Genomic DNA, 26,495 nt, shown 5'->3' on the forward strand with positions numbered 1-26,495 from the left:
CCATGAAACACAGAAAAACAAGACAGAAAAATGACCTTAGCCTCGGATTCATCAATTGTATTTTTTTTATTATTAAAGTGTTATACCCCCAAAAAATAATTGCAAAAATCCTCAACGTTTTTGTGCAGCTTTAGCTATGAAGAGTTGATTGTGACTTGTGTCTGTCATTAATGATTTCTGGAAACAACACTTGATAATTGATCAGCAGAAAATACTTGATTGGTTCATTGATAAGAAAAGATGTTGATACAGCGCAGCTTTCCTGCACAGGTGCAAGCGCGGCACAGTTTTGTAAGCCACAGTAGGGCGGCCGTTACGTGCACCGATCTAACGTCGTGACAAGGACTTAAATTTATGTCAACTGATACAAATGGAAAAAAAACGTGTGTAGGAAATGTTTATTGTCGTTCTTAAAGGGTTTTTTCGACTTCTAAAATAGGTAAAGTTGCAAAGTTGTGAAATCAATTTACTCATTGTTAAAAATGAAAACAAAAAAGGCAGAGCGCACTGTCTGGACCAACGGTGCAGTGATGCCGCCAGCCTCATCAGGACAGCAGGAAGATTGGAGGCAGGGGAGCGGTGCGCTCCTGAACATAAGATAACCCCTTTAATCTTACCCAACATAAGACGTGTCGTTACTTCCAATGTCCCCTTCTTTGACGTAGACCTGCATTATGCCTGGCAGATGATGGCTGTTTGATGCACTCATCATCTGCCTCTAGCAGTAGCAAGTGGAGCTGAGTTCTGAACTATGCTGATAACCCTTTCAATTGCACTGTCTATCTCTGACCGCAGCATTTAAAGTGCATGGTCTGCGGACGTGCCATTCCACGCATCCACTGACCCCCTCTGATATGATCGTGGGGTGCCGATGGGTTTTCGTTGCAGCCAGGACTGTGAAGTCGGTAAGCCAAACCTCCGACTCCTCAACTTCCATGACACCGACTCCACAACTCCACCAAAATGGGCCCTGACTCCACGACTCTGACTCCATGTGGAGTCGGTAAGCCAAACCTCTGACTCCTCAATTTCCACGACACCGACTCCACAACTCCACCAAAATGGGCTCCGACTCCACGACTCTGACTCCATTTGGAGTCGGTAAGCCAAACCTCCGACTCCCAACGCCTCAATTTCCATGACACCAACTCCGACTCCACCAAAATGGGCGCCGACTCCGACTCCACAGCCCTGCAGCTGGTGGTCTGTTGAAGGCCCCTGTGTTTGCCGTGATGGTGCTCCATTGAAAATCTAGAAAAAAGACGACTGAGGGGCGATCTAATAACCATGTATAAGTATATAAGGAGACAATACAAATATCTCGCTGAGGATCTGTTTATACCAAGGAAGGTGACGGGCACAAGGGGGCATTCTTTGCGTCTGGAGGAGAGAAGGTTTTTCCACCAACATAGAAGAGGATTCTTTACTGTTAGGGCAGTGAGAATCTGGAATTGCTTGCCTGAGGAGGTGGTGATGGCGAACTCAGTCGAGGGGTTCAAGAGAGGCCTGGATGTCTTCCTGGAGCAGAACAATATTATATCATACAATTAGGTTCTGTAGAAGGACGTAGATCTGGGGATTTATTATGATGGAATATAGGCTGAACTGGATGGACAAATGTCTTTTTTCGGCCTTACTAACTATGTTACTATGTTACTATGTTACCTGTGATCAGCGCTGATAGAAGATTGGTTGATTTGAGGCTCAATCCCAAATAGTAAATAAAGTTTTATATATTTTTTCTTATTATAAAAATTTCAAATCATTCCCTTTTCATATACAGAAATAAAATAAGAGTACGTATTCGAGGCATCAGTGCTTACGTAAAAGCACAATCTATCAACACCTAAAATTAATCAACGTTGTCAAGAGAATTGTGTTTTTTCGGTAGCTGCAAATGTGAACAAAATTTCCTATTTAGCCCCAAACTATATAAAAAAAATCATCAGCTTGCCACACAAAAAAATATCCCTCACACAGTACCATCAGTGTAAAAATGAAACATTTTTTTTTTGGAGTGCAAATTTTCAAATTTTGGGTGCAAACCTGCAGAGGCACTGTAGGAACATTGAGCACAAGTTTTCCCATAGTTCACCTTTGATTACTGTAGGTTACAGTCGCTCAGTCAAGTCCGTGAGTTATTTTTCTTTTTTATTTTGGATAGTTCTATGGTGCTTCTGTTTCCAGCTGATTTGCCGAATATTAGAGGTTCACGGGGACTCGGCGTTCGTATGAGGACAGATCAGCCTAGTGATATGGTAGCAGTGCATCACTTCACAACTACAATGGAAACTCATAGTGGTGGACATTATGGTTGACCAGAAGGTTCTCGATGTTGTGAGTATGTGGTGCTTCTTTACCGCCCCTTACAGTTCAACGCCGGGATCTTGGAAGTTTCACCCAACATCTTCTCGTTCATAGTCCTAATAGTCCCATTCTACAGAAATCAAGACAGTTCCCAGGATTATCATTCTGTGCCCCCATATTTGCATTTTCAAAAATTGACCCCAAAAACTTGACTTTGTGAATCAACAGGACAAAGAATTGTTGTTTTGGTGACACTGAATGGACCTTGAGCCAACAACAACGGCAAATCTGGAAACCAAAGACCACCGACCTCAGACTGTTGTATCTTCACGTCAAGGTGTCAACATTATTAAAGGGGCAGTCTTATATTCCTGTTTTACCTCTCAGACTATTCCAAATATCAGGCCAATCGCTCTCTGACTGTTGGTTCCTACATCCGGCATCTTAAATGCATGTCGCGTCTGGTGGTCTTGTGACTTCTCCCCCTTGTTTTCTTCACATCTTGGCTGCGGTGGTGAGTGTCTATTTCATGGGCTCCCTTGCGGTCGATCTTCCCAGCGCCATGTCGTCCCGCCTCCCCTTCAAGTTACTGCTCTTCACTCTTACTTTCGAAAGAGATGAAGGGCTGGAAAGGCCTGTCAATCACAGACAAGAAGGAGGAACGTGTGCTCTGGAGGTGTACTCTACCCGATGACTCGTCGATGTGAGAGCAATGGACATGCAGTGCAGGCTGGATCACGTGACCCCCCAAGGAACGTGGACAAATTGGAAAATCTGCTTGGACTGATCTTTGGAGACACCTGACAATAAGTGTTCAAATACACTGCAGCACCCCCACAGGAGAAATGGGGTATTACACAGGGTGCATTCACATCAGTGGGTTGTCTGTATAATACAGGACAGGGCATTTCCTCCAGGGAGAGAGACGTTCTTTGTAGTTGCTCTCCTCTCTGGTCTAAGGGATGAAGACCCCAGAGTGTAGGACAGGACGTATGAAATGCGTTTTCTGAACTAGGTAATCTCTTTAAAAAGTAAATTAAACCGTCAGTATTTTTTGTAGGATAAAATGAATCAAGAACGCCCTGGGGAATCCCACCCAAAGTGGGGGAGATTATACAAATTTGAAGCTAACAGTGCTAATAACCACTGAGCCACCATGCTGTCCATTGATGTACATGCATTTGCATTAAGCTCAATAAATCTTTACCAGTAAAATCCTAATATAAGATGCATCATCCAGAAATACATAATGGATGTAATCAGCGGTATATTTCTAGGCTTCCTGAAGAAATGAGTAATTGTAACGCGGAGGCAGCAGTGATAGCTTTATACAACAGCCGAGCGTCGAGCGATGGAGTGTCGGTGGCATCACGGGAAGCAGAAAGTCAATGAGTTCAACCTGTACATTACAAGGGTCTTTTAGGTAAGTTCATTATACCATTCTTCTCATCTGTGGGCCTGTGAAACAGAATTGTGATCAATTAATATGCAGGAAGTTGTAATTTCTAAAGTTTAGTGTAAAAACGAAACTTTTGACAACTTGTTAATGTTCTATGTACGTTAATACATTAGTTTGCTGACAGTAAAGAGAAACTTTTTTTATATTTAGATGCAGGAAACTTGAGACATATAAAAAAATTGTAGGCACACAAGTTGTAATCATTGAATTCTGGTTTCTACTTCTGCCCCATTTCCGCCAGTGTGTAACCTCCGACCTCCCACCCTCAGTGCATAACATCATGCCCGTCAACACCGATGAATAACATCCAGCCCTATCCCCCCCCCCCCATGTATAACCTCGGCACCCTGCCCCCTGGTGTATAACATCTGACCTCCCGCCCTCGGTGCATAACATCCCACCCATCCACTCCGATGACTATCATCCAGCCCTATTGCCCCCGGTGTATAACCTCGGCACCCTGCCCCCTGGTGTATAACATCTGACCTCCCGCCCTCGGTACATAACATCCCACCCGTCCACTCCAGTGAATAACATCCAGCCCTATTGCCCCCGGTGTATAACCTCGGCACCCTGCCCCGTGGTGTATAACATCTGACCTCCCGCCCTTGGTGCATAACATCCCACCCGTCCACTCCGGTGAATAACATCCAGCCCTATTGCCCCCCGATGTATAACCTCGGCACCCTGCCCCCTGGTGTATAACATCTGACCTCCCGCCCTCAGTGCATAACATCCCATCCGTCAACTCCGGTGAATAACATCCAGCCCTATTGCCCCTGATGTATAACCTCGGCACCCTGCCCCCTGGTGTATAACATCTGACCTCCCGCCCTCAGTGCATAACATCCCATCCGTCAACTCCAGTGAATAACATCCAGTCCTATTGCCCCCGATGCATAACCTCGGCTCCCTGGCCCCTGGTGTATAACATCTGACCTCCCGCCCTCAGTGCATAACATCCCATCCGTCAACTCCAGTGAATAACATCCAGTCCTATTGCCCCCGATGCATAACCTCGGCTCCCTGGCCCCTGGTGTATAACATCTGACCTCCCGCCCTCAGTGCATAACATCCCATCCGTCAACTCCAGTGAATAACATCCAGTCCTATTGCCCCCGATGCATAACCTCGGTTCCCTGGCCCCTGGTGTATAACATCTGACCTCCCGCCCTCAGTGCATAACATCCCATCCGTCAACTCCGGTGAATAACATCCAGCCTTATTGCCCCCGATGTATAACCTCGGCACCCTGCCCCCTGGTGTATAACATCTAACCTCCCGCCCTCGGTACATAACATCCCACCCATCAACTCCGGTGAATAACATCCAGCCCTATTGCCCCCGATGTATAACCTCGGCACCCTGCCCCCTGGTGTATAACATCTAACCTCCCGCCCTCGGTACATAACATCCCACCCATCAACTCCGGTGAATAACATCCAGCCCTATTGCCCCCGATGTATAACCTCGGCACCCTGCCCCCTGGTGTATAACATCTAACCTCCTGCCCTCGGTTCATAACATCCCACCCATCAACTCCGGTGAATAACATACAGCCCTATTGCCCCCCGGTGTATAACCTCGGCACCCTGCCCCATTGCGTATATCATCCGACCCCTCGCCCTCGATGTGTAACGTCCAACCCCATTGCCCCTGCTGTATAACATCCAGCCTCATTGCCCCCGGTCTATAACCTTGGCCTCCTCCCATGTCGTCTGCCATTACTAACATGTGACAGAGCGGCCAGTGCTGCAGAGCTCACTGATACCAGCGCGGTCCTGTAATTTGAGCCACCGGGGTAACAAGTCCTGTATGACATTTCTTCCTCCTGAATCTTCCCCTATTCCCTGTGAGTGATATTATTGAGAAGTGGAGGAACCGCAGCAACTCAGCCACGAAGTGGAGACACCGTAATGTTACAGAGTGGGGTCACCGAGTTCTGAGGAGCAGAAAAGTCACCAACGCTCTGCTGACTACATAACCTCAGATTCCAGACCTCCTCTGGTATAACATCAGCCCAAACACTGGGCCACCGCCGGGAGCTTCATTGCCGAGCAGCTGCATTCAGCCTTACATCACCAAGCACAATGCTGAGCATTGGATGGAGTGATGTAAAGCTGCCACCACTGGACTCTGGAGCAGAATAAAGATTAGGAGAAACTTCTTTTCTGTTCCCCTTGACTGTGGCCAGTGCAAAAGATCCAAAAAAACATGATTGGGGGAGTCTGGAGGAAGAAAATGACAGGCCGCACCTCAGCCCCATCTAATACTTTTGGTGGATTGTGACCCCGCCCCCCCCAACATCAGGGTCTGATCTGACAAATGCTCTTTTGGATGAAGGCAAAAAAAATCCCATAGATGCCTCCAAAAACTTGTAGAAATCCTTCCCAGGAGAACGGGAGCCGATATATCTTCAGAAGGTCCAACTCCATATTTATAGAATGGGAGGATAGAAGATGTGAAATGTGAGGGGGGCACATACTTTTGTCCACATAATATACAGCGGAGAAGGAGACACAATTGTGTACAGCTGAGATTTTTTTCTGCAGAGTAAAACCTGTCATTTTGTCTTGACTTTGCCTTACAATATTTAATTTTAACTGATTATTTTTAGAGAAAAAAAAACTAGAGGGAGATTAATAAAAAGGGGCTGCCCGGAATTAAAAAGTTGTATAATGTGTGGAAAAATGTACAATTTACTAATATGCTTTATTTAAGAATGGAGCCCCAATCTCAAGATTTCGGCACCAGAACATCACTCTCCAGAAACCGGCTTCCCGTGTCGGCCGGTAATGTTTGTCATCGGGGATGGCAGACTGACTCATTTCAATATCTAAGCCAGCCCCCTTACTTCTCTATTACGGACAGTGGAGGGCTCTGGTTTAGTTATGGATCGGATTGCCGAACAGCAATCATGGGAATCTCACGTTCCTCCTAGATACGGATCCCGGAGGTGAGAACTATAAACTCTCCCTAGGAAATGTAGGGCATTGCTATGTGTAACGTGAAAAATTGTCCAAAACATAAAAGGAAAGGTAATGAAACAAAACTTTTTCTGTGGTTTCGTTAATGAAGGAAATGAAACTTCTCTGTTGTTAGGTTGTTGTTTTCTCTGCACATAATGTGATACCAAAGTGACCACAGCCGCTCTACAGACTGAACTCCTCAACTAACAAGAACTTACCCTTCACGATGTTCCTGTCTTCTACCCACCAGTGGTGAAAATGTGGACATCTACCAATCACATAACCGGCACTGTATAATGGGCCTTCCAGTTCCCTAGTTTTAACCCTACGGGCAGTGTGTGACTCCATGTGGCTCTATCTGGGAGCTATCTGGCACCAGGAACATTGTATGGAACCATTTATAAACCTGTCAACAACCATACGTGTCCAGCTTTTGATTTTATTATTTTTACACTAATATTAGATATTTTGCTTTTTTTTTTTATCACCCACGCGGTTCCAGAGATGTGGGCCTTTTTTTTTGTTTGCTGCTCATTTTTAGAACCTTTACCAAGGATCCTCTGGGGCGTGTCTATAGCCTGCTCTGCATAATTACCCTGTGAGCTCCTCCCCATTGGAAAAAAAAATAAAAATTAGCACTAAATATATAGAGGACTATATCTCTGGAACTGTATGGCGAATAAAAAAAAGCAAAAAAGGGAAATATTCAGGAATAATGGCAATAAAATAGGAGGACACTTTAGACGGGTGACAGATCCCCTTTAAATGGTACCACCAGATAGCTGGAACAGTATGGTGTAAAAAAAAAACAAAAAAAAAAACAACAACAAAAAACAATAAAATACTCAGACGAACAGCGGAAATAAAATGATAAAAAAAAAGATTTTTCACTTTAAATTTATGTGGACACAAAATGGCATTATATGGACAACATTTTGCAATATGGGTTCAGTGTATGAAAAAGCGGGGAAAGTATTGAGCTGACACTGACAATTTATGGGACTGATCTTCTAAAGTAAAAACACTTCCTGATTGAAAACATTACAGATATCGCCGCTTAGGGAAGAGTCAGACACAGCCATGTGACTTTTATTTTAGCTCCATATTTTTTTATATTTATTTTGTCTTTTCTTTTTCTTTGTGGTTTTCTTTATTTTGGGTTTTTTTTCCACTTAATAATTTTTGACTTTTTATTTTAAAATATTTATTTTTCGCTACTGCCCTCTGGATGGCCGAAAAATGACATTTTAAAGGAAAATGTGACTTTTTTTCTCTAGAAGGGCGCAAAACAGGTAAAAGGAAAAAAAAAGAGCTTGGCTGATTTTGAGCAAAATGTTTAAACATATTGAAGAAATTGCTGCGAAAAACAGCAACAAATGTCACAATACAAAAATCTCAAACTTGTATTAATTTTTTATGCTCTTTTTTCATATATTCAGTCATTCCTATTTTTTCTATTTTATTGTATCTAGGTCTTAAGTTTATGCTCTCCTTATATTCCCCTCCTTTGCTGTCTAGCGCGATATTATTCGATTATCCAGCTATTTATTACCATACTGGTTGTCACACATGATGCGTTTTAGCTATCAGCAGAATCCAGCTATTCCTATTCTAATTTTTTGAGCATTAGTGTTCCATATATTATTCACAAAAAAATATAGTTTGCGTTTATTTTATTTATCTTTTTAGGCTAAATTTTGGGCTGTGCAAAAATTGCTGCGACTCTTGGTGTTTTTACGCCAGTCTCAACCAGCGCTTTCAATTTTGCGAAAAGTTGGTGGAGCTTTACAGGGAATAGGAATAACTGAGCGCTTCCAGCAAATTAATCGTAAGTTGTTGTTTACGACACAAAAGTGTCGAAAATTCGGAAAAAACTGCACTCAACTCCCCGACTGCCGTACATTTACTGCGTGGGTGCACGACAGTGGCAAAATATCCAAATTAATTAGGAGGCACAAACTTCTTAATGAATCAGGTACATCTTACTCCAGTGCTCCCTTCATCATCAAGACCGGGGTTTAAAACGCCAATCTTAATGAATTAGATCCTAAATCTTTGTGTTGTTGTGTTGAGTTAGGTTTCTTGAGGACATCGGTTTCGGAGAAGTTCTCACCTAGGTTTACACCGGCATCGCCTTTTTCTTGTCCCTAAAAAAATAAAATAACAAATTACAAACTAAAGCATAGACTATTGTCATTAAACCAATGAACTCTATGAAAAGTAAACAAAAACTGGAAGTACTATGGTTTGTAGGATCTTAAGTTACCCCAAAAAAGAAAAAATAATGGGAATTGTAGAGTTTCATGCAAATGTTTCAGCTCGTATTATGTGTTCTTTATTGAAGGGATCCTACAATTTCAGCTTGTTAATACACTGCTGGAAAAAATTAAGGGACGATTTGCAAATCAATTATTAAAGTTCAGGGATATCAATCTCCAACTGGAAGCATATTCGATTGTAAATGAAGGCCACCTGCTTGGTACAAATGAAAGTGCACTGGTGAGGAACTGGAAGGAAACCGTCCAAAAGGGAGAAGTGCAGGTGGTGGCCACAGGCAAGTCCTCTCTCCATATGCCTTCTTATTGATCTTCTCTAGTTTCACATTTTGTTAAGTCCTTGTCGCTACTGGGAGCATAAAATGGTACCTGCGGTCCATTCTGGGTGCAAAAGTAATCCAGCTTCTCCAAGATGGCACATCCACGGGTGCCATTGGAAGAAGGTTTGCCACGTCTCCCTGCAGTCCAACTAACACGTAGCAGATACCAAGGTTTGTGCCATTTCGCGTGAAAAAGTCTGTTGAACATTATGCTTTCATTAACATCCTTCAACATGACTGGTTTGGTGATTGTTCAGTAATGGTCTGGGGAGGCATATTCTTGGAGGTCACAGTAACCTCCACTTTGTAGCCAATGGTACTTTGGCTCATTTTAGGTACCAGGGTGAAATCCTCAGAGCCATTGACAATTCTTACTCTTGTGCATTGTGTCTTGGGTTCCTCCTGGTGTAGGACAATCCCCAGCCTCGTGTGGCCAAATTGTATAGACAGATCTTTGTTGTGTAAGGCCATTGACTGATTCTCATGTTCCTCACAACCTGAATCTAGTAGGAAACCCACATACAAAAAAAACAAGATATGCCACAGACTGTCCAGGAGGACTTTGATGCCCTGATCCAAGTCTGGAAGGAGCTCCTCCAATACACCATCCACAATATCATCTGCTGCATGCAAGGACGTTGTCTAAAGTGCACACAGACGTCTGAGGGCCATAAACAACAGAGCCACATGAAAATGCCATGATGAAATTCATGCAAACTGGGAATTTTTTGATTTTGACTTTGATTTTCAGATGATTTGGAATCCAGGCTTCAGTTGGTTGATGATTTTGGTTTCCATTGACCGTTGATTTTGTTCTCAACAAATTACATCATTTATGTAAGTATAGATTCTCAACTTGAATCTTTCATTCATCGAGATCCAATGTTGGATTTAAAGAGAATCTGTCAGCAAGTTTTTGCTGTGTAAACTTAGAGCAGCATGATGTAGAGGCTGATACCCTGATTCAAGTGATATGTTACTTACTAGACTGATTTTTTTTTGTTTCAATAAAATCATTGTTTTATAAGTAAGAGGTTATCACTAGAGAACTATGTGTCTCAAATCTCCTGGTCCAACCCCGCCTCCACTACTGATTAGCAGATTTCTATTTGTATACAGAAAGCAACCAATCAGTGATGTGGGCGGAGTTATACAGATAAAGCTGCCAATCAGTGGTGGGGGCGGGGTTATACACAGCTCAGTATTCTGAGCTCTGCTAGATCTGTAGCATTGAAAACTGTGATTCTATCACAACTGCTGCCCCCAGTAAACTAAGTGATACATCGCATGAATCAAGGTATCTATATCTACATTATGCTCATATCGGATTACATAGCAAAAACCTACTGATGGATTCTCTTTAAGCCTTCCCTTCTTTTTCTTGACCAGTATATTTTTTCTATATATATTGTAGCATGGCTAAAGGGTGTGTAGTCGACGGGAGGTATGTGTCACCTAGGTGGCGTGTCGCTGTGATGTAGCCCGGAGTGTTTTCTTTATTTCACATAGCCATATATATATATATATGTGTTTCAGGACCTGTGGTGATGTCAGACCACATGTCTATAAGTAGGTCAGGATTGGTGCACTCTATGATGAAGAATGGTGCTCGAAGGAAAAATAGCAATATAAGAGAGAAATAGCCTCCGGCACTCAACAAGTCCACACTCAAATGTCCTTAATGCAAATAAATTTATTCATGGGAAGCCAGAAAAAATGGATAACAGACAAAAATTCCAACGTTTCGGCGTATCGCCTTTTTCAAGGAAGTCTGTATAGAATGGATAACATGTCAATAACCGCTAGTGTGGAAGGACCATCATAACAGGAAAGCCAGCGCGTGTCCCGCGGCTCAGAGGCGAGGAGGACCTCCTTGAAAAAGGCGATACGCCGAAACGTTGGAATTTTTGTCTGTTATCCATTTTTTCTGGCTACCCATGAATAAATTTATTTGCATTAAGGACATTTGAGTGTGGACTTGTTGAGTGCCGGAGGTTATTTCTCTTTTAGACCACATGTCTAATCATGTGATGGGTTCCTGGGTGTGGTTAGCTCTATATAAGTCAGGCTAATGCTTTACACAGGAGATATGTGTGGAGGTGAGACCCTACTGAGTGTGTTAAGGCTCCAGGACTGTGCCTGAAGGACTGGACACTTGCTTTTCTTTCCTGAGCCAAAGGCTATTTGTTTTCTGTTATTTTTTGCCATGTGGTTTATGAAGCAATAAACCCTGTGAACTTTTAAAGGAATGTGTCTTCTGAATATCAGCCGTCGCACCTGAGTGAGTGAAATCCCTACAATTGGTGGAGGATGCGGGCAGCGTTCCCAGCAGAGACATAAGTCTATTTTTTGACTGTCCTGGGTCAAGTCTGTTGCAAGCCAGCAAGCATTGCCGGGGAAAATGGAGGACCTGCTGAAACACTTGGTCCAGATGCAGCAAGAGACCAACAAGCTGTTGATGCAGCAGATACAACAGAGCCAGCAGGAGCAACGGCAGAGCCAGCAGGAGCAACGGCAGAGCCAGCAGGAGCAACGGCAGCTGATACAACAGAGCCAGCAGGAGCAACAGCAGCTGATACAACAGAACCGGCAGGAGCAACAGCAGCAGTTACAACAGAACCAGCAGGAGCAACGGCAGCTGATACAACAGTGCCAGCAGGAGCATCAGCAGCAGATGCAGCTTCTGGCAACCGCCATCCAGGGCAAGACGAGCGCCCCAACCCCAGGTCTGGCTGATGACACCCACGTCCGGAAGACGGTAAGACACGTATTGCAGAAAATGACCCCTGGGGATGATGTTGAGGCCTTCCTGTCGGTGTTTGAGAGGGTCGCGGAGAGGGAAAAACTTCCGCCAGAGCAGTGGGCAGAGGTACTGGCGCCATATCTGATGGGAGAACCCCAGAAGGCGTACTATGACTTGACCTTGCAGGATGCCAAGGAGTATCACAAATTGAAAGCCGAGGTTCTCGCACGTTTGGGGGTGACACTGACTGTCAGGGCACAGCTAGTTCACTGCTGGGCCTATCACCGGGACAAACCACCTCGCTCCCAAATGTTTGATCTGTTGCACCTGGTCCAGAAATAGCTGCAGCCAGAGTCATCTACACCTGCACAGATGGTAAAACGGGTGATGATGGATCGGTTTGTCCATTCCCTCCTGAGGCCTATACAGTCTTGGGTTGCCCAGGGTGATCCCCAGAATGCCAACGAGCTGATCAGACTGGTTGAGAGATACCAAGGGTTTGGAAGGCTCCTCCGGGAGGCAACCCATGCCGTACTGGGGGTCCCAGAAGGAAATTGAGTCCCAAAAAGGGGTGGGGCATCCAAGGTCACAAAGGGCGGGGGAGGTGGTGCCCAAGGTCCCTATGGGTGATATTATTTGCTGGAGGTGCCACAAGCCAGGACATATAGCGGCTCGTTGTTCCCAGACCACTGAGCAGATGGACTGCAGCATGGGACACCGTAGTTCATACTATGCGTATCCAGCCTGCAGTGTGAACTCTCCACCCAACGAGGGACCTCAAGCGTAACCCGTAAAGCTGAACGGTCGAGCGGTAACGGCGCTGTTAGACTCGGGGAGCTTAGTGACCCTGGTGAGCGCCACTTTTCCTCTTCACCTGCTCCCGGGAAAGAAGGTCGGAGTGCGATGCATACATGGAGATGCAAAGGACTATCCTATGGCCAGGGTGGACATTGAAACGGCATGTGGCACTGAGTCCCATATAGTCGGCGTCGCTCAGGACTTGTTGCACCCTATAATTATTGGCCGAGATTTCTGTTTGTTTTGGGAATTGTGGGGAAAAGGTTCTGAGCTCCCTAGCAGGAGTACCAATGAACCCTGGAACGGTGTCGCCACACCCAGAGACAGACAGGTTTCCTTTTTGTGTTCTGGTTGGGGATGAGGAGGAAGTATCCCCTGCATCTGACATTCTGGAGTTAGAGGTAACTGGTGGAAAATTTGGGACTGCCCAACATAGGGACCCCACTCTGAGGGAAGCCTTTAATAATGTCACAGTTATTAACGGGGTGGTACAGGAGCCGGGGGCAGACACAAGATTTCCCCATTTTCTGATGAGTGGGGAGTTGTTGAACTGGGTCACGAAAATAAGGGAGGAGTTGGTAGAGCAGTTGGTAGTGCCGGTTCCATATAGACGGAAGGTGTTGGACATGGCCCATTCACACATTTTGGGTGGACATCTAGGGGTGGAAAAAACGCAGGAACGGGTTGTGCAGAGGTTCTATTGGCCTGGGTGTCACCGGGAAATAGTGAACTATTGCAGGTCCTGCCCTACATGTCAGCTAACTGCTCCCACTCCTCATTTCCGGAACCCCCTTGTGCCATTGCCCATTATTGAGGTGCCGTTTGAGAGAATTGCCATGGACTTGGTCGGTCCTTTAGTTAAATCAGCCCAGGGCCATCAGTATAAATTAGTCATCCTGGACTATGCCACACTCTATCCTGAGGCAATTCCCTTGAGAAATTCATCCTCGAAGAGTATAGCCCGCGAGTTGGTCCATGTGTTTTCCCGGACAGGTCTGCCGAAGGAGATCCTGACTGACCAGGGGACACCTTTCATGAGCAAGGTAATGAGGGAGTTATGCAAAGTCCTGAAAATCTCCCAGTTGAGGACCTCGGTGTACCATCCCCAGTCAGATGGCCTTGTTGAGAGATTTAATAAGACACTGAAGAGCATGCTGAGAAAAGCTATAGAGAAAGACGGTAGAGACTGGGATTGTCTCTTCCCATATCTGATATTTTCCATTCGTGAAGTTCCACAGGCTTCCACAGGGTTCTCACCGTTTGAGCTTCTATATGGCCGACATCTGCGAGGACTCCTGGATATAGCCAAGGAAACCTGGGAGGCTGAAGTCACGCCCCACAGAAGCGTCATTGAGCATGTGGGCCTGATGCAGCAGAGGATTGCAAAGGTGATACCTGTTGTGAAACAACACCTCCTCCAGGCACAAGAAGCTCAGGCCAGGGTCTACAACTGGTCTGCAAGAGTTAGGCAGTTCAATCCAGGAGACCGAGTTCTTGTGTTAGTTCCGACGGTGGAAAGCAAGTTCTTGTCCAAATGGCAAGGGCCATATGAGGTCGTTGAGAAACTTAGTGAGGTAAATTATAAAATTCACAAACCAGGAAGACGGAAATCATTTCAAGTTTACCATGTCAACCTCATCAAGCCATGGCAAGATAGAGAGCCGGCAGTAACTTCATCTTTGTTAAGCAACCCAGAAGGTGAGGTTGGAGCGGTTACTATAGCGGAGACGCTATCGAAGACCCAGAAACAGCAGTGCCTGGAGTTACTCCAGAAAAACAGGGACCTGTTTTCAGAGTTGCCAAGACACATGAAGGTTACAGAGCACGAGGTCCTAACAGAGCCACATGTGTGGGTGAACGTGAAGCCCTATCGTATTCCTGAGGCTCGGCGAGAAGTAATCTCCAAGGAGGTGGAGCGTATGTTGAAACTTGGAGTCATTGAGGAATCCAAGAGCGGTTGGTCGAGTCCAATTGTCCTGGACCCAAAACCTGATGGAGAGTGGAGGTTTTGCAACGATTATCGGAAGTTGAATGAGGTCTCCAAGTTCGACGCTTATCCCATGCCCCGCGTTGATGAGCTCATCGAAAGGCTTGGGCATGCCAGATATATAACCACCTTGGATTTGACCAAGGGGTATTGGCAGATCCCCATGGCACAGGAAGCCAAGGAGAAGATGGCGTTTTCTACACCAGATGGATGCTTCCTGTATGTCCGGATGCCGTTTGGCCTACAGGGAGCTCCGGCGACCTTCCAGAGGGCTATGGATAGAGTCCTTGCACCCCATAAGCCATACGCTGCTGCGTACCTGGATGATATCGTCATCTTTAGCCCGGACTGGGAGAGTCATCTGGAAAAAGTCCAAGCGGTGTTTGATGCTTTAAGAAAGGCGGGGTTTACAATAAACCCGAAGAAATGTGCCTTGGGTAAGGAAGAAGCTAAGTACCTAGGCTATATAGTGGGTCGTGGAGAAATAAAGCCTCAAATCAGGAAAGTGAAGGCAATCCAAACATGGCCAAAACCACTCTCCAAAAAGCAAGTTAAAGCCTTTCTGAGAATCGTGGGATATTACAGGAGGCTCATCCCGAACTTCGCCACAGTGGCTGCGCCTCTGACCGATCTGCTGAAGGGGACAAAATCAGTGATGGTTAAATGGTCTGAAGAGACAGAATCAGCCATCCAAGAATTGAAAGGGGCTCTATGTAAGCAACCCATTCTGATGGGCCCAGATTTCAAGAAAGAACTTATTCTTCAGACAGATGCCTCAGATGTTGGGGTAGGAGCAGTCCTTTCCCAAGAGCTTCATGGGGAGGAACATCCTATTCTCTATCTGAGTAGAAAGCTGTCTTCATCTGAGAAGAACTACTCAGTCGTAGAAAAAGAGTGTTTGGCCATAAAGTGGGCCGTGGACACGTTACGGTACTATCTGCTGGGACGTAAATTCAGACTAATATCTGACCATGCCCCACTTAAGTGCATGAGGGAAACAAAAGGTAGAAATGCTAGGGTCACCCGTTGGTTTTTAGCCCTGCAGGACTTCAGTTTCCATGTGGAACATAGGGCCGGAAAGCTGCACGGTAATGCGGATGCCCTATGAAGAATGCCTTGTTTAGTGGGAGAAAGTGCCAAGCCCATGGCTTTAGGCATAGGGGAGAGGTATGTAGCATGGCTAAAGGGTGTGTAGTCGACGGGAGGTATGTGTCACCTAGGTGGCGTGTCGCTGTTATGTAGCACGGAGGGTTTTCTTTATTTCACATAGCCATATATATATATATATATATATATATATATATATATATATATATATATATATATATATATGTGTGTTTCAGGACCTGTGGTGATGTCAGACCACATGTCTAATCATGTGATGGGTTCCTGGGTGTGGTTAGCTGTATATAAGACAGGCTAATGCTTTACACAGGAGATATGTGTGGAGGTGAGACCCTACTGAGTGTGTTAAGGCTCCAGGACTGTGCCTGAAGGACTGGACACTTGCTTTTCTTTCCTGAGCCAAAGGCTATTTGTTTTCTGTTATTTTTTTGCCATGTGGTTTATGAAGCAATAAACCCTGTGAACTTTTAAAGGAACGTGTCTTCTGAGTATCAGCCGTCGCACCTGAGTGAATGAAATCCCTAAAATATTTATGACATTCGTATTGATGGTCACCTTTCTATTAGGTTCTCAGAATTTGGTGGATGATGCTGGTATAGTATTGGATTATATATGGAGTATCTATCTCATTTTTTCTCTATTCTGAGTAATAAGTGCAATGTGGAAAATTCTGGGTTCCGTGAAAATGTGCAAAAATATAAAAAACAAAACACATATGACAGTATGCCAGGGTGTGAGAAATATCACCGGTCTGATTTGATATAAGATTATAGATGGTCACAGATGCCAAGAAAAAGATGCCACAGAAGTCACAAGTTACCAACCACATATAAGATGCACAATTCTACATCAGTAGGATTATCACAAGCTGCCTTTCACTATCCTCCATACCCCCAAAATATAAACCTAGACCTGTACCCATGAAATGGGTTTATATGTATCATTGTCTCATAATAATAACTCTATAAGTAACTCTGTCTATAAACTAATAACTAATGATAACTTATAAGTAAACTAATAATAACTATAAAATCTTGATTACCGACAGTATTAACTTATTACTTGCCAAATTAGCAATTTTCATTTTTTTTTTTTACCGACAGATTTTTAATGATTTGGGTCCTAATGAATCAGAAACATAATTTTTCAGAAAAGGGCGTCCCAATATTCAATTAAAAATGACAATGACATGATTTCCTATTTTGAAAACATTCATTTTACGAACACAACACAAAAAATTGGACCTAATTATAAAAATTATAAAATGATAGCTGCTAGAAGCTAAAGATTAGGCGTCCAAAAAAAGGACATTGGTAGATAATGGGTTAAATTATATTTTCTCCTATGTATAATTGAGTGAAATGAATTTGGACAAGCCCTATATCAGTTGTGCCCAACCAAACATTATCTGGCAATGCGGTAATAATTATTTGGTGGTCCCTCAATAATTGGCCATACAGTGGGGCAAAAAAGTATTTAGTCAGTCAGCAATAGTGCAAGTTCCACCACTTAAAAAGATGAGAGGCGTCTGTAATTTACATCATAGGTAGACCTCAACTATGGGAGACAAACTGAGAAAAAAAATCCAGAAAATCACATTGTCTGTTTTTTTAACATTTTATTTGCATATTATGGTGGAAAATAAGTATTTGGTCAGAAACAAACAATCAAGATTTCTGTCTCTCACAGACCTGTAACTTCTTCTTTAAGAGTCTCCTCTTTCCTCCACTCATTACCTGTAGTAATGGCACCTGTTTAAACTTGTTATCAGTATAAAAAGACACCTGTGCACACCCTCAAACAGTCTGACTCCAAACTCCACTATGGTGAAGACCAAAGAGCTGTCAAAGGACACCAGAAACAAAATTGTAGCCCGGCACCAGGCTGGGAAGACTGAATCTGCAATAGCCAACCAGCTTGGAGTGAAGAAATCAACAGTGGGAGCAATAATTAGAAAATGGAAGACATACAAGACCACTGATAATCTCCCTCGATCTGGGGCTCCACGCAAAATCCCACCCCGTGGGGTCAGAATGATCACAAGAACGGTGAGCAAAAATCCCAGAACCACACGGGGGGACCTAGTGAATGAACTGCAGAGAGCTGGGACCAATGTAACAAGGCCTACCATAAGTAACACACTACGCCACCATGGACTCAGATCCTGCAGTGCCAGACGTGTCCCACTGCTTAAGCCAGTACATGTCCGGGCCCGTCTGAAGTTTGCTAGAGAGCATTTGGATGATCCAAAGGAGTTTTGGGAGAATGTCCTATGGTCTGATGAAACCAAACTGGAAATGTTTGGTAGAAACACAACTTGTCGTGTTTGGAGGAAAAAGAATACTGAGTTGCATCCATCAAACACCATACCTACTGTAAAGCATGGTGGTGGAAACATCATGCTTTGGGGCTGTTTTTCTGCAAAGGGGCCAGGACGACTGATCCGGGTACATGAAAGAATGAATGGGGCCATGTATAGTGAGATTTTGAGTGCAAACCTCCTTCCATCAGCAAGGGCATTGAAGATGAAACGTGGCTGGGTCTTTCAACATGACAATGATCCAATGCACACCGCCAGGGCAACGAAGGAGTGGCTTCGTAAGAAGCATTTCAAGGTCCTGGAGTGGCCTAGCCAGTCTCCAGATCTCAACCCTATAGAAAACCTTTGGAGGGAGTTGAAAGTCCGTGTTGCCAAGCGAAAAGCCAAAAACATCACTGCTCTAGAGGAGATCTGCATGGGCAACATACCAACAACAGTGTGTGGCAACCTTGTGAAGACTTACAGAAAGCGTTTGACCTCTGTCATTGCCAACAAAGGATATATTACAAAGTATTGAGATGAAATTTTGGTCCGACCAAATACTTATTTTCCACCATAATATGCAAATAAAATGTTAAAAAAACAGACAATGTGATTTTCTGGATTTTTTTTTCTCAGTTTGTCTCCCATAGTTGAGGTCTACCTATGATGTAAATTACAGACGCCTCTCATCTTTTTAAGTGGTGGAACTTGCACTATTGCTGACTGACTAAATACTTTTTTGCCCCACTGTATATGGCATACCATTTTTGAACCAGAAACACATGGGCTACTTGCACATTGAACAAGTCTGTAGGAACCTGTTCACACACCACCAAGAAACTTGAAGACACAAAACAGCACAGTGAGGTAAAAAATACTCTGTTGTAAAAAAAAATCACAGTATCAACTAAATACCCTGTTTTTTCCATCTTTTGACTAGCACTTGCTTATTACTGTGATTTTTTTTTACACCAGAGTGTTTTTGACCTCACTGTGCTCTTTTGTGTCTTCATACCATTTTTGCGCAACTTTTCAAGATGGTCTCCTTGGGGGTTTTCATGTAAACCACTCCTCCGCAGAAGTAGTGTCACCTAAACATACACCCTTCTACAGGCATTTCCTCTTTCCCTTTCCTACAGGCATTTTCCTCATGCATTGGGTCTTGGGTTCCTCCTGGTGTAGGACAATCCCCGACCTCGTGTGGCCAAATTGTATGGACAGTTCTTTGTTGCATAAGACATTGATGCCTTTTACTGACCCTCATGTTCCTCACAACCTCAATCTCGTGGGAAACCTACATCCATAAAACCAAGATATGCTAATTGGTTTTGGATTTTTTTGGGGAGAGTCAGGAGATGTGCCAACATCCAGGAGGTCAGCTGGGTCTGACAGATTAGCTCTCTGTGAGTGACTCTCTGCCCTTGTTTATAAAAGGACACAATGAGGGCAGCTCCACTGTAAGTAAAATATATTCCCTATTTCCCATTTTTGCTAATATATATCTCCTTTATCGATAAAAAAAATAGAATATACCTATTTTATTTATTTATAAAGGAGATAAATATTGGAAAATATGGTAAATGGGGAATACACATAGTTACATTAAATAATAGATGCATAGAATAATAGATGGATATAAGATACTAGCTATTGAACCCGTTCTACGCCCGGGTGGCGAGCATTTATATTGGTATATGGTCTCCATCATGTGCTGCTGCCATCCTGCGCCCGTTCTGTCATGTGCTGCTGCCATCCCGCGCCCGTTCTGTCATGTGCTGCTGCCATCCTGCGCCCGTTCTGTCATGTGCTGCTGCCATCCTGCGCCCATTCTGTCATGTGCTGCTGCCATCCTGCGCCCGTTCTGTCATGTGCTGCTGCCATCCCGCGCCCGTTCTGTCATGTGCAGCTGCCATCCTGCGCCCGTTCTGTCATGTGCTGCTGCCATCCTGCGCCCATTCTGTCATGTGCTGCTGCCATCCTGCGCCCGTTCTGTCATGCGCTGCTGCCATCCTGCGCCCATTCTGTCATGCGCTGCTGCCATCCTGCGCCCGTTCTGTCATGCGCTGCTGCCATCCTGCGCCCGTTCTGTCATGTGCTGCTCCCATCCTGGGCCCGTTCTGTCATGTGCTGCTCCCATCCTGCGCCCCCGTTCTGTCATGCGCTGCTGCCATCCTGCGCCCATTCTGTCATGTGCTGCTCCCATCCTGCTGCCATCCTGCGCCCGTTATGTCATGTGCTGCTCCCATCCTGGGCCCGTTCTGTCATGTGCTGCTGCCATCCTGCGCCCGTTCTGTCATGTGCTGCTGCCATCCTGCGCCCGTTCTGTCATGTGCTGCTGCCATCCTGCGCCCGTTCTGTCATGTGCTGCTGCCAACCTGCGCCCGTTCTTTCATGTGCTGCTGCCATCCTGTGCCCGTTCTGTCATGTGCTGCTGCCATCCTGCGCCCGTTCTGTCATGTGCTGCTGCCATCCTGCGCCTGTTCTGTCATGTGCTGCTCCCATCCTGCTGCCATCCTGGGCCCGTTATGTCATGCGCTGCTGCCATCCTGCGCCTGTTCTGTCATGCGCTGCTGCCATCCTGCGCCCGTTCTGTCATGTGCTGCTCCCATCCTGGGCCCGTTCTGTCATGTGCTGCTCCCATCCTGCGCCCCCGTTCTGTCATGCGCTGCTGCCATCCTGCGCCCATTCTGTCATGTGCTGCTCCCATCCTGCTGCCATCCTGCGCCCGTTATGTCATGCGCTGCTGCCATCCTGCGCCCGTTCTGTCATGTGCTGCTGCCATCCTGCGCCCGTTCTGTCATGTGCTGCTGCCATCCTGCGCCCGTTCTGTCATGTGCTGCTGCCATCCTGCGCCCGTTCTTTCATGTGCTGCTGCCATCCTGCACCCGTTCTGTCATGTGCTGCTGCCATCCTGCGCCCGTTCTGTCATGTGCTGCTGCCATCCTGCGCCCGTTCTGTCATGTGCTGCTCCCATCCTGCTGCCATCCTGCGCCCGTTATGTCATGCGCTGCTGCCATCCTGCGCCCGTTCTGTTATGTGCTGCTGCCATCCTGCGCCCGTTCTGTCATGTGCTGCTGCCATCCTGCGCCCGTTCTGTCATGCGCTGCTGCCATCCTGTGCCTGTTCTGTCATGTGCTGCTGCCATCCTGTGCCCGTTCTGTCATGTGCTGCTCCCATCCTGCGCCACTATTGTATTATATGCCCCCCATAAGACGCTCCAGTGTGTATGCCCCCATATGCTGCTGCCATATAAAAAAAAAAAAAAAACCATACTCACCTATCGTCCGGCTCCACTGCAGGTGTGTCTTCAAGAAAATGGCGCCGGAAAGCGCGGACTGCGCAGGCGCCGATTCCGGCAGCAGGAATCGGTGCCTGCGCAGTCCGCGCTTTCCGGCGCCATTTTCTTGAACACACACTCCGGCTCCTCTGCCTGTGACTGGACTCTGTCACAGCAGAGGAGCCGGGAGACGGAGCCGCACGCAGCGCTGGAACGGAGGACAGGTGAATATACTTACCCTCTCTCCTGGCGCGTCCACGGTCCCTGACTCTCCGGTGGAGATCGCGGTATGCGTTCAGTGCTTACGCATACCGCGATCTCCTGGGAGCGTCACTCTGTGGGGGCCAGACTGCGCCGGTGCTTGCGCCTGCGCAGTCTATAAAGGCTTCGGACAGAGTGACGCTCCCAGCGTTATATTATAGATTTAGATATACAGTGGGTACGGAAAGTGTTCAGACCCCTTTAAATTTGTCACTCTTTGTTTCATTTCATTGCAGCCATTTGGTAAATTCAAAAAAGTTCATTTTTTTCCCGTTAATGTACACTCTGCACCCCATCTTGGCTGAAAAAAAAATGAAATGTAGACATTTTTGCAAATTTATTAAAAAACAAAAACTGAAATATCACATGGTCATAAGTATTCAGACCCTTTGCTCAGACACTCATTTTTAAGTCACATGCTGTCCATTTCCTTGTGATCCTCCTTGAGATGGTTCTACTCCTTCATTGGAGGCCAGCTGTTTTTAACTGATAGGACTTGATTTGGAAAGGCGCCCACCTGTCTATATAAGACCCCACAGCTCACAGTGCATGTCAGACCAAATGAGAATCATGAGGCCAAAGGAATTGGCCAAGGAGCTCAGAGACAGAATTGTGGCAAGGCACAGATCTGGCCAAGGTTACAACAGAATTTCTGCAGTACTCAAGGTTCCTAAGAGCACAGTGGCCTCCATATTCCTTAAATGGAAGACGTTTGGGACCACCAGAAGTCTTCCTAGACCTGGCTGTCCAGCCAATCTGAGCAATTGTGAGAGAAGAGCCTTGGTGAGAGAGGTAAAGAAGAACCCCAAGATCACTGTGGCTGAGCTCCAGAGATGCAGTAGGGAGATGGGAGAAAGTTCCACAAAGTCAACTATCACTGCAGCCCTCCACCAGTCAGGCCTTTATGGCAGAGGGGCCTGACGGAAGCCTCTCCTCAGTGCAAGACATATGAAAACCTGCATAGAGTTTGCTAAAAAAAAAAAAAACACAAGAAGGACTCCCAGACTATGAGAAATAAGATTCTCTGGTTTGATGAGATGAAGATGGACCTTTTTGGTGATAATTCTAAGCGGTATGTGTGGAGAAAACCAGGCACTGCTCATAACCTGCACAATACAATCCCAACAGTGAAACATGGTGGTAGCAGCATCATGCTATGGGGGTGTTTATCAGCTGTAGGGACAGGACAACTGGTTGTCATTGAAGGAAACATGAATTTGGACAACTACAGAGATATCCTGGATGAAAACCTATTCCAGAGCGCTCTGGACCTCAGACTTGGCCAAAGGTTCTTCTTCCAACAAGACAATGACCCTAAGCACACAGCTAAAATGACAAAGGAGTGGCTTCAGAAGAACTTTGTGACCATTCTTGACTGGCCCAGCCAGAGCCCTGACCTAAACCCAATAGAACATCTTTGGAGAGACCTGAAAATGGCTGTCTACCAACGTTCACCATCCAACCTGACCGAACTGGAGAGGATCTGCAAGGAAAAATGGCAGAGGATCCCCAAATCCAGGTGTGAAAAACTTGTTGCATCATTCCCAAGAACTCATGGCTGTACTAGCTGAAAAGGGGCTTCTACTCAATACTGAGCAAAGGGTCTGAATACTTATGACCATGTGATATTTCAGTTTTTCTTTTTTAAATAAATTTGCACAAATTTCTAAATTTCTGTTTTTTTTCAGTCAATATGGGGTGCAGAGTGTACATTAATGAGAAAAAAAAGAACTTTTTTGAATTTACCAAATGGCTGCAATGAAACAGAGTGAAAAATTTAAAGGGGTCTGAATACTTTCCGTACCCACTGTACATGGAAAGTAGATAGATAAAATAAATATGTAAAAAACTTTAGGACCACAAGGTTCTGGTGAAAAATAAATTACATTGATTTATTCACCATCTCATCTAACCCCTTAAGCCCCAAGGGTGGTTTGCATGTTACTGACCAGGCCAATTTTTACAATTCTGACCACTGTCCCTTTATGAGGTTATAATTCTGGAACGCTTCAACAGATCCCGGTGCTTCTGACAATATTTTCTCATGACATATTGGGCTTCATGATAGTCATAAAAGTACTTTGATATTCCTTGCATTTATTTGTGAAAAAAACGGAAATTTGACGTAAATTTAGAAAACAATTTTCCAACTTTGAATTTTTATGTCCTTAAATCACAGAGATGCGTCACACAAAATACTTAATAAGTAACATTTCCACATGTCTACTTTACATCAGCACAATTTTGGAACCAAATTTTTTTTATTAGGGAGTTATAAGGGTTAAAAGTTGAGCAGCAATTTCTCATTTTTACAACACCATTTTTTTTTAGGGACCACATCACATTTGAAGTTATTTTGAGGAGTCTATATGATAGAAAATAACCAAGTGTGACACCATTCTAAAAACTGCACCCCTCAAGCTGCTCAAAACCACATTCAAGAAGTTTATTAACCCTTCAGGTGTTTCACAGGAATTTTTGGAATGTTTTAAAAAAATGAGCATTTTACTTTTTTTCACAAAAAATTTACTTCAGCTCCAATTTGTTTTATTTTACCAAGGGTAACAGGAGAAAATGGACACCAAAAGTTGTTGTACAATTTGTCCTGAGTACGCTGATACCCCATATGTGGGGGTAAACCACTGTTTGGACGCATGACAGAGCTCGGAAGTGAAGGAGCGCCGTTTGACTTTTCAATGCAAAATTGACTGGAATTGAGATGGGACGCCATGTCGCGTTTGGAGAGCCACTGATGTGCCTAAACATTGAAATCCCCCACAATTGACACCATATTGGAAAGTAGACCCCCTAAGGAACTTATCAAGATGTGTGGTGAGCACTTTGACCCACCAAATGCTTTACAGAAGTTTATAATTCAGAGCTGTAAAGATAAAAAATCATATTTTTTCACAAAGATGATCTTTGCCATCTGAATTTTTTATTTTCCCAGGGGTAAGAGAAGAAATTGAACCCCAAAAGTTGTTGTGCAATTTGTCCTGAGTACGCTGATACCCCATATGTGGGGGTAAACCACTGTTTGGGCGCATGGCAGCGCTCGGAAGGGAAGGAGCGCCGTTTGACTTTTCAATGCAAAATTGACTGGAATTGAGATGGGACGCCATGTCGCGTTTGGATAGCCCTGATGTGCCTAAACATTGAAACCTCCCACAATCTACACCATTTTGAAAAGTAGACACCCTAAGAAACTTATCTAGATGTGTGGTGAGCATTTTGACCCACCAAGTGCTTCACAGAAGTTTATAATGCAGAGCTGTAAAAATAAAAAATCCTATTTTTTCACAAAAATGATCTTTTCACCCCCAATTTTTTATTTTCCCAGGGGTAAGAGAAGAAATTGGACCCCAAAAGTTGTTGTTCAATTTGTCCTGAGTAAGCTGATACCCCATATGTGGGGGTAAACCACTGTTTGGGAGCATGGCAGCGCTCGGAAGGGAAGGAGCGCCGTTTGACTTTTCAATGCAAAATTGACTGGAATTGAGATGGGACGCCATGTTGTGTTTGGAGAGCCACTGATGTGCCTAGACATTGAAACCCCCCACAAGTGACACCATTTTGGAAGGTAGACCCCCTAAGGAACTTATCAAGATGTGTGGTGAGCACTTTGATCCACCAAGTGCTTCACAGAAGTTTATAATGCAGAGCCGTAAAAATGAAAAAAAAATCATATTTTTTCACAAAAATGATCTTTTCACCCCAATTTTTTATTTTCCCAAGGGTAACAAGAGAAATTGGACCCCAAAAGTTGTTGTCCAATTTGTCCTGAGAACGCTTATACCCCATATGTTGGGGTAAACCTCTGTTTGTGCGCACGGGAGAGTTCAGAAGGGAAGGAGCACTGTTTTACTTTTTCAACGCAGAATTGGCTGGAATTGAGATCGGACGCCATGTCGCATTTGGAGAGCCCTGATGTGCCTAAACAGTGGAAACCCCCAATTGTAACTGAAACCCTAATTCAAACACACCCCTAACCTTAATCCCAACCACACCCCTAACCCCAACCATACCCCTAACCCCAACACACGCCTCATCCTAATCCCAACCCTAACCACACCCCTAACTCCAACACACCCCTAACCCTAATCCCAACCATAACCCTAACCACACCCCTAACCCTGACACACCCTTAACCTTATTCCCAACCATAAACCATATAATAATAATAATAAATGTAATCCAAACCCTAACCCTAACTTTAGCCTCAACCCTAACTGTAGCCCTAACTTTAACCCCAACCCTAACTTTAGACCCAACCCTAACCCTAACTTTAGCCCCAGCCCTAACCCTAACTTTAGCCCCAAACCTAACTGTAGCCCTAACCCTAGCCCCAACCCTAACCCTAGCCCCAACCCTAACTGTAGCCCCAACCCTAACCCTAACCCTAACCCTAGCCCTAGCCCTAACCCTAGCCCTAGCCCTAGCCCTAACCCTAATGGGAAAATGAAAATAAATACATCTTTTTAATTCTATTATTTTTCCCTAACTAAGGGGGTCATGAAGGGAGGTTTGATTTACTTTTATAGTGGGTTTTTTAGTGGATTTTTAGGATTGGCACCTGTCACACACTAAAAGACGCTTTTTATTGCAAAAAATAGTATTTGCGTCTCTACATTTTGAGAGCTATAATTTTTCCATATTTTGGTCCACAGAGTC

General features: G+C 44.8%; 1 protein-coding gene across 1 annotated transcript in view; it reads right to left on the reverse strand.

Annotated features, from left to right (window-relative positions):
- Positions 1 to 384: 384 nt before the first annotated feature.
- Positions 385 to 26,495, reverse strand: part of CD8A (CD8 subunit alpha) — a 40,479-nt gene continuing 14,368 nt past the window's right edge. Inside the window, exons 5-6 of the mRNA XM_069744938.1 lie at positions 8,849 to 8,882; positions 385 to 3,765 (exon numbers count right to left, since the gene is read on the reverse strand). Of these exons, the coding sequence (XP_069601039.1) occupies positions 3,714 to 3,765; positions 8,849 to 8,882 (86 nt within the window). The 3' untranslated portion in view covers positions 385 to 3,713. The remainder of the gene's footprint in view (positions 3,766 to 8,848; positions 8,883 to 26,495) is intronic.

Source organism: Ranitomeya imitator, chromosome 1, assembly GCF_032444005.1.
Source record: "Ranitomeya imitator isolate aRanImi1 chromosome 1, aRanImi1.pri, whole genome shotgun sequence".
NCBI lineage: Eukaryota > Metazoa > Chordata > Amphibia > Anura > Dendrobatidae > Ranitomeya > Ranitomeya imitator.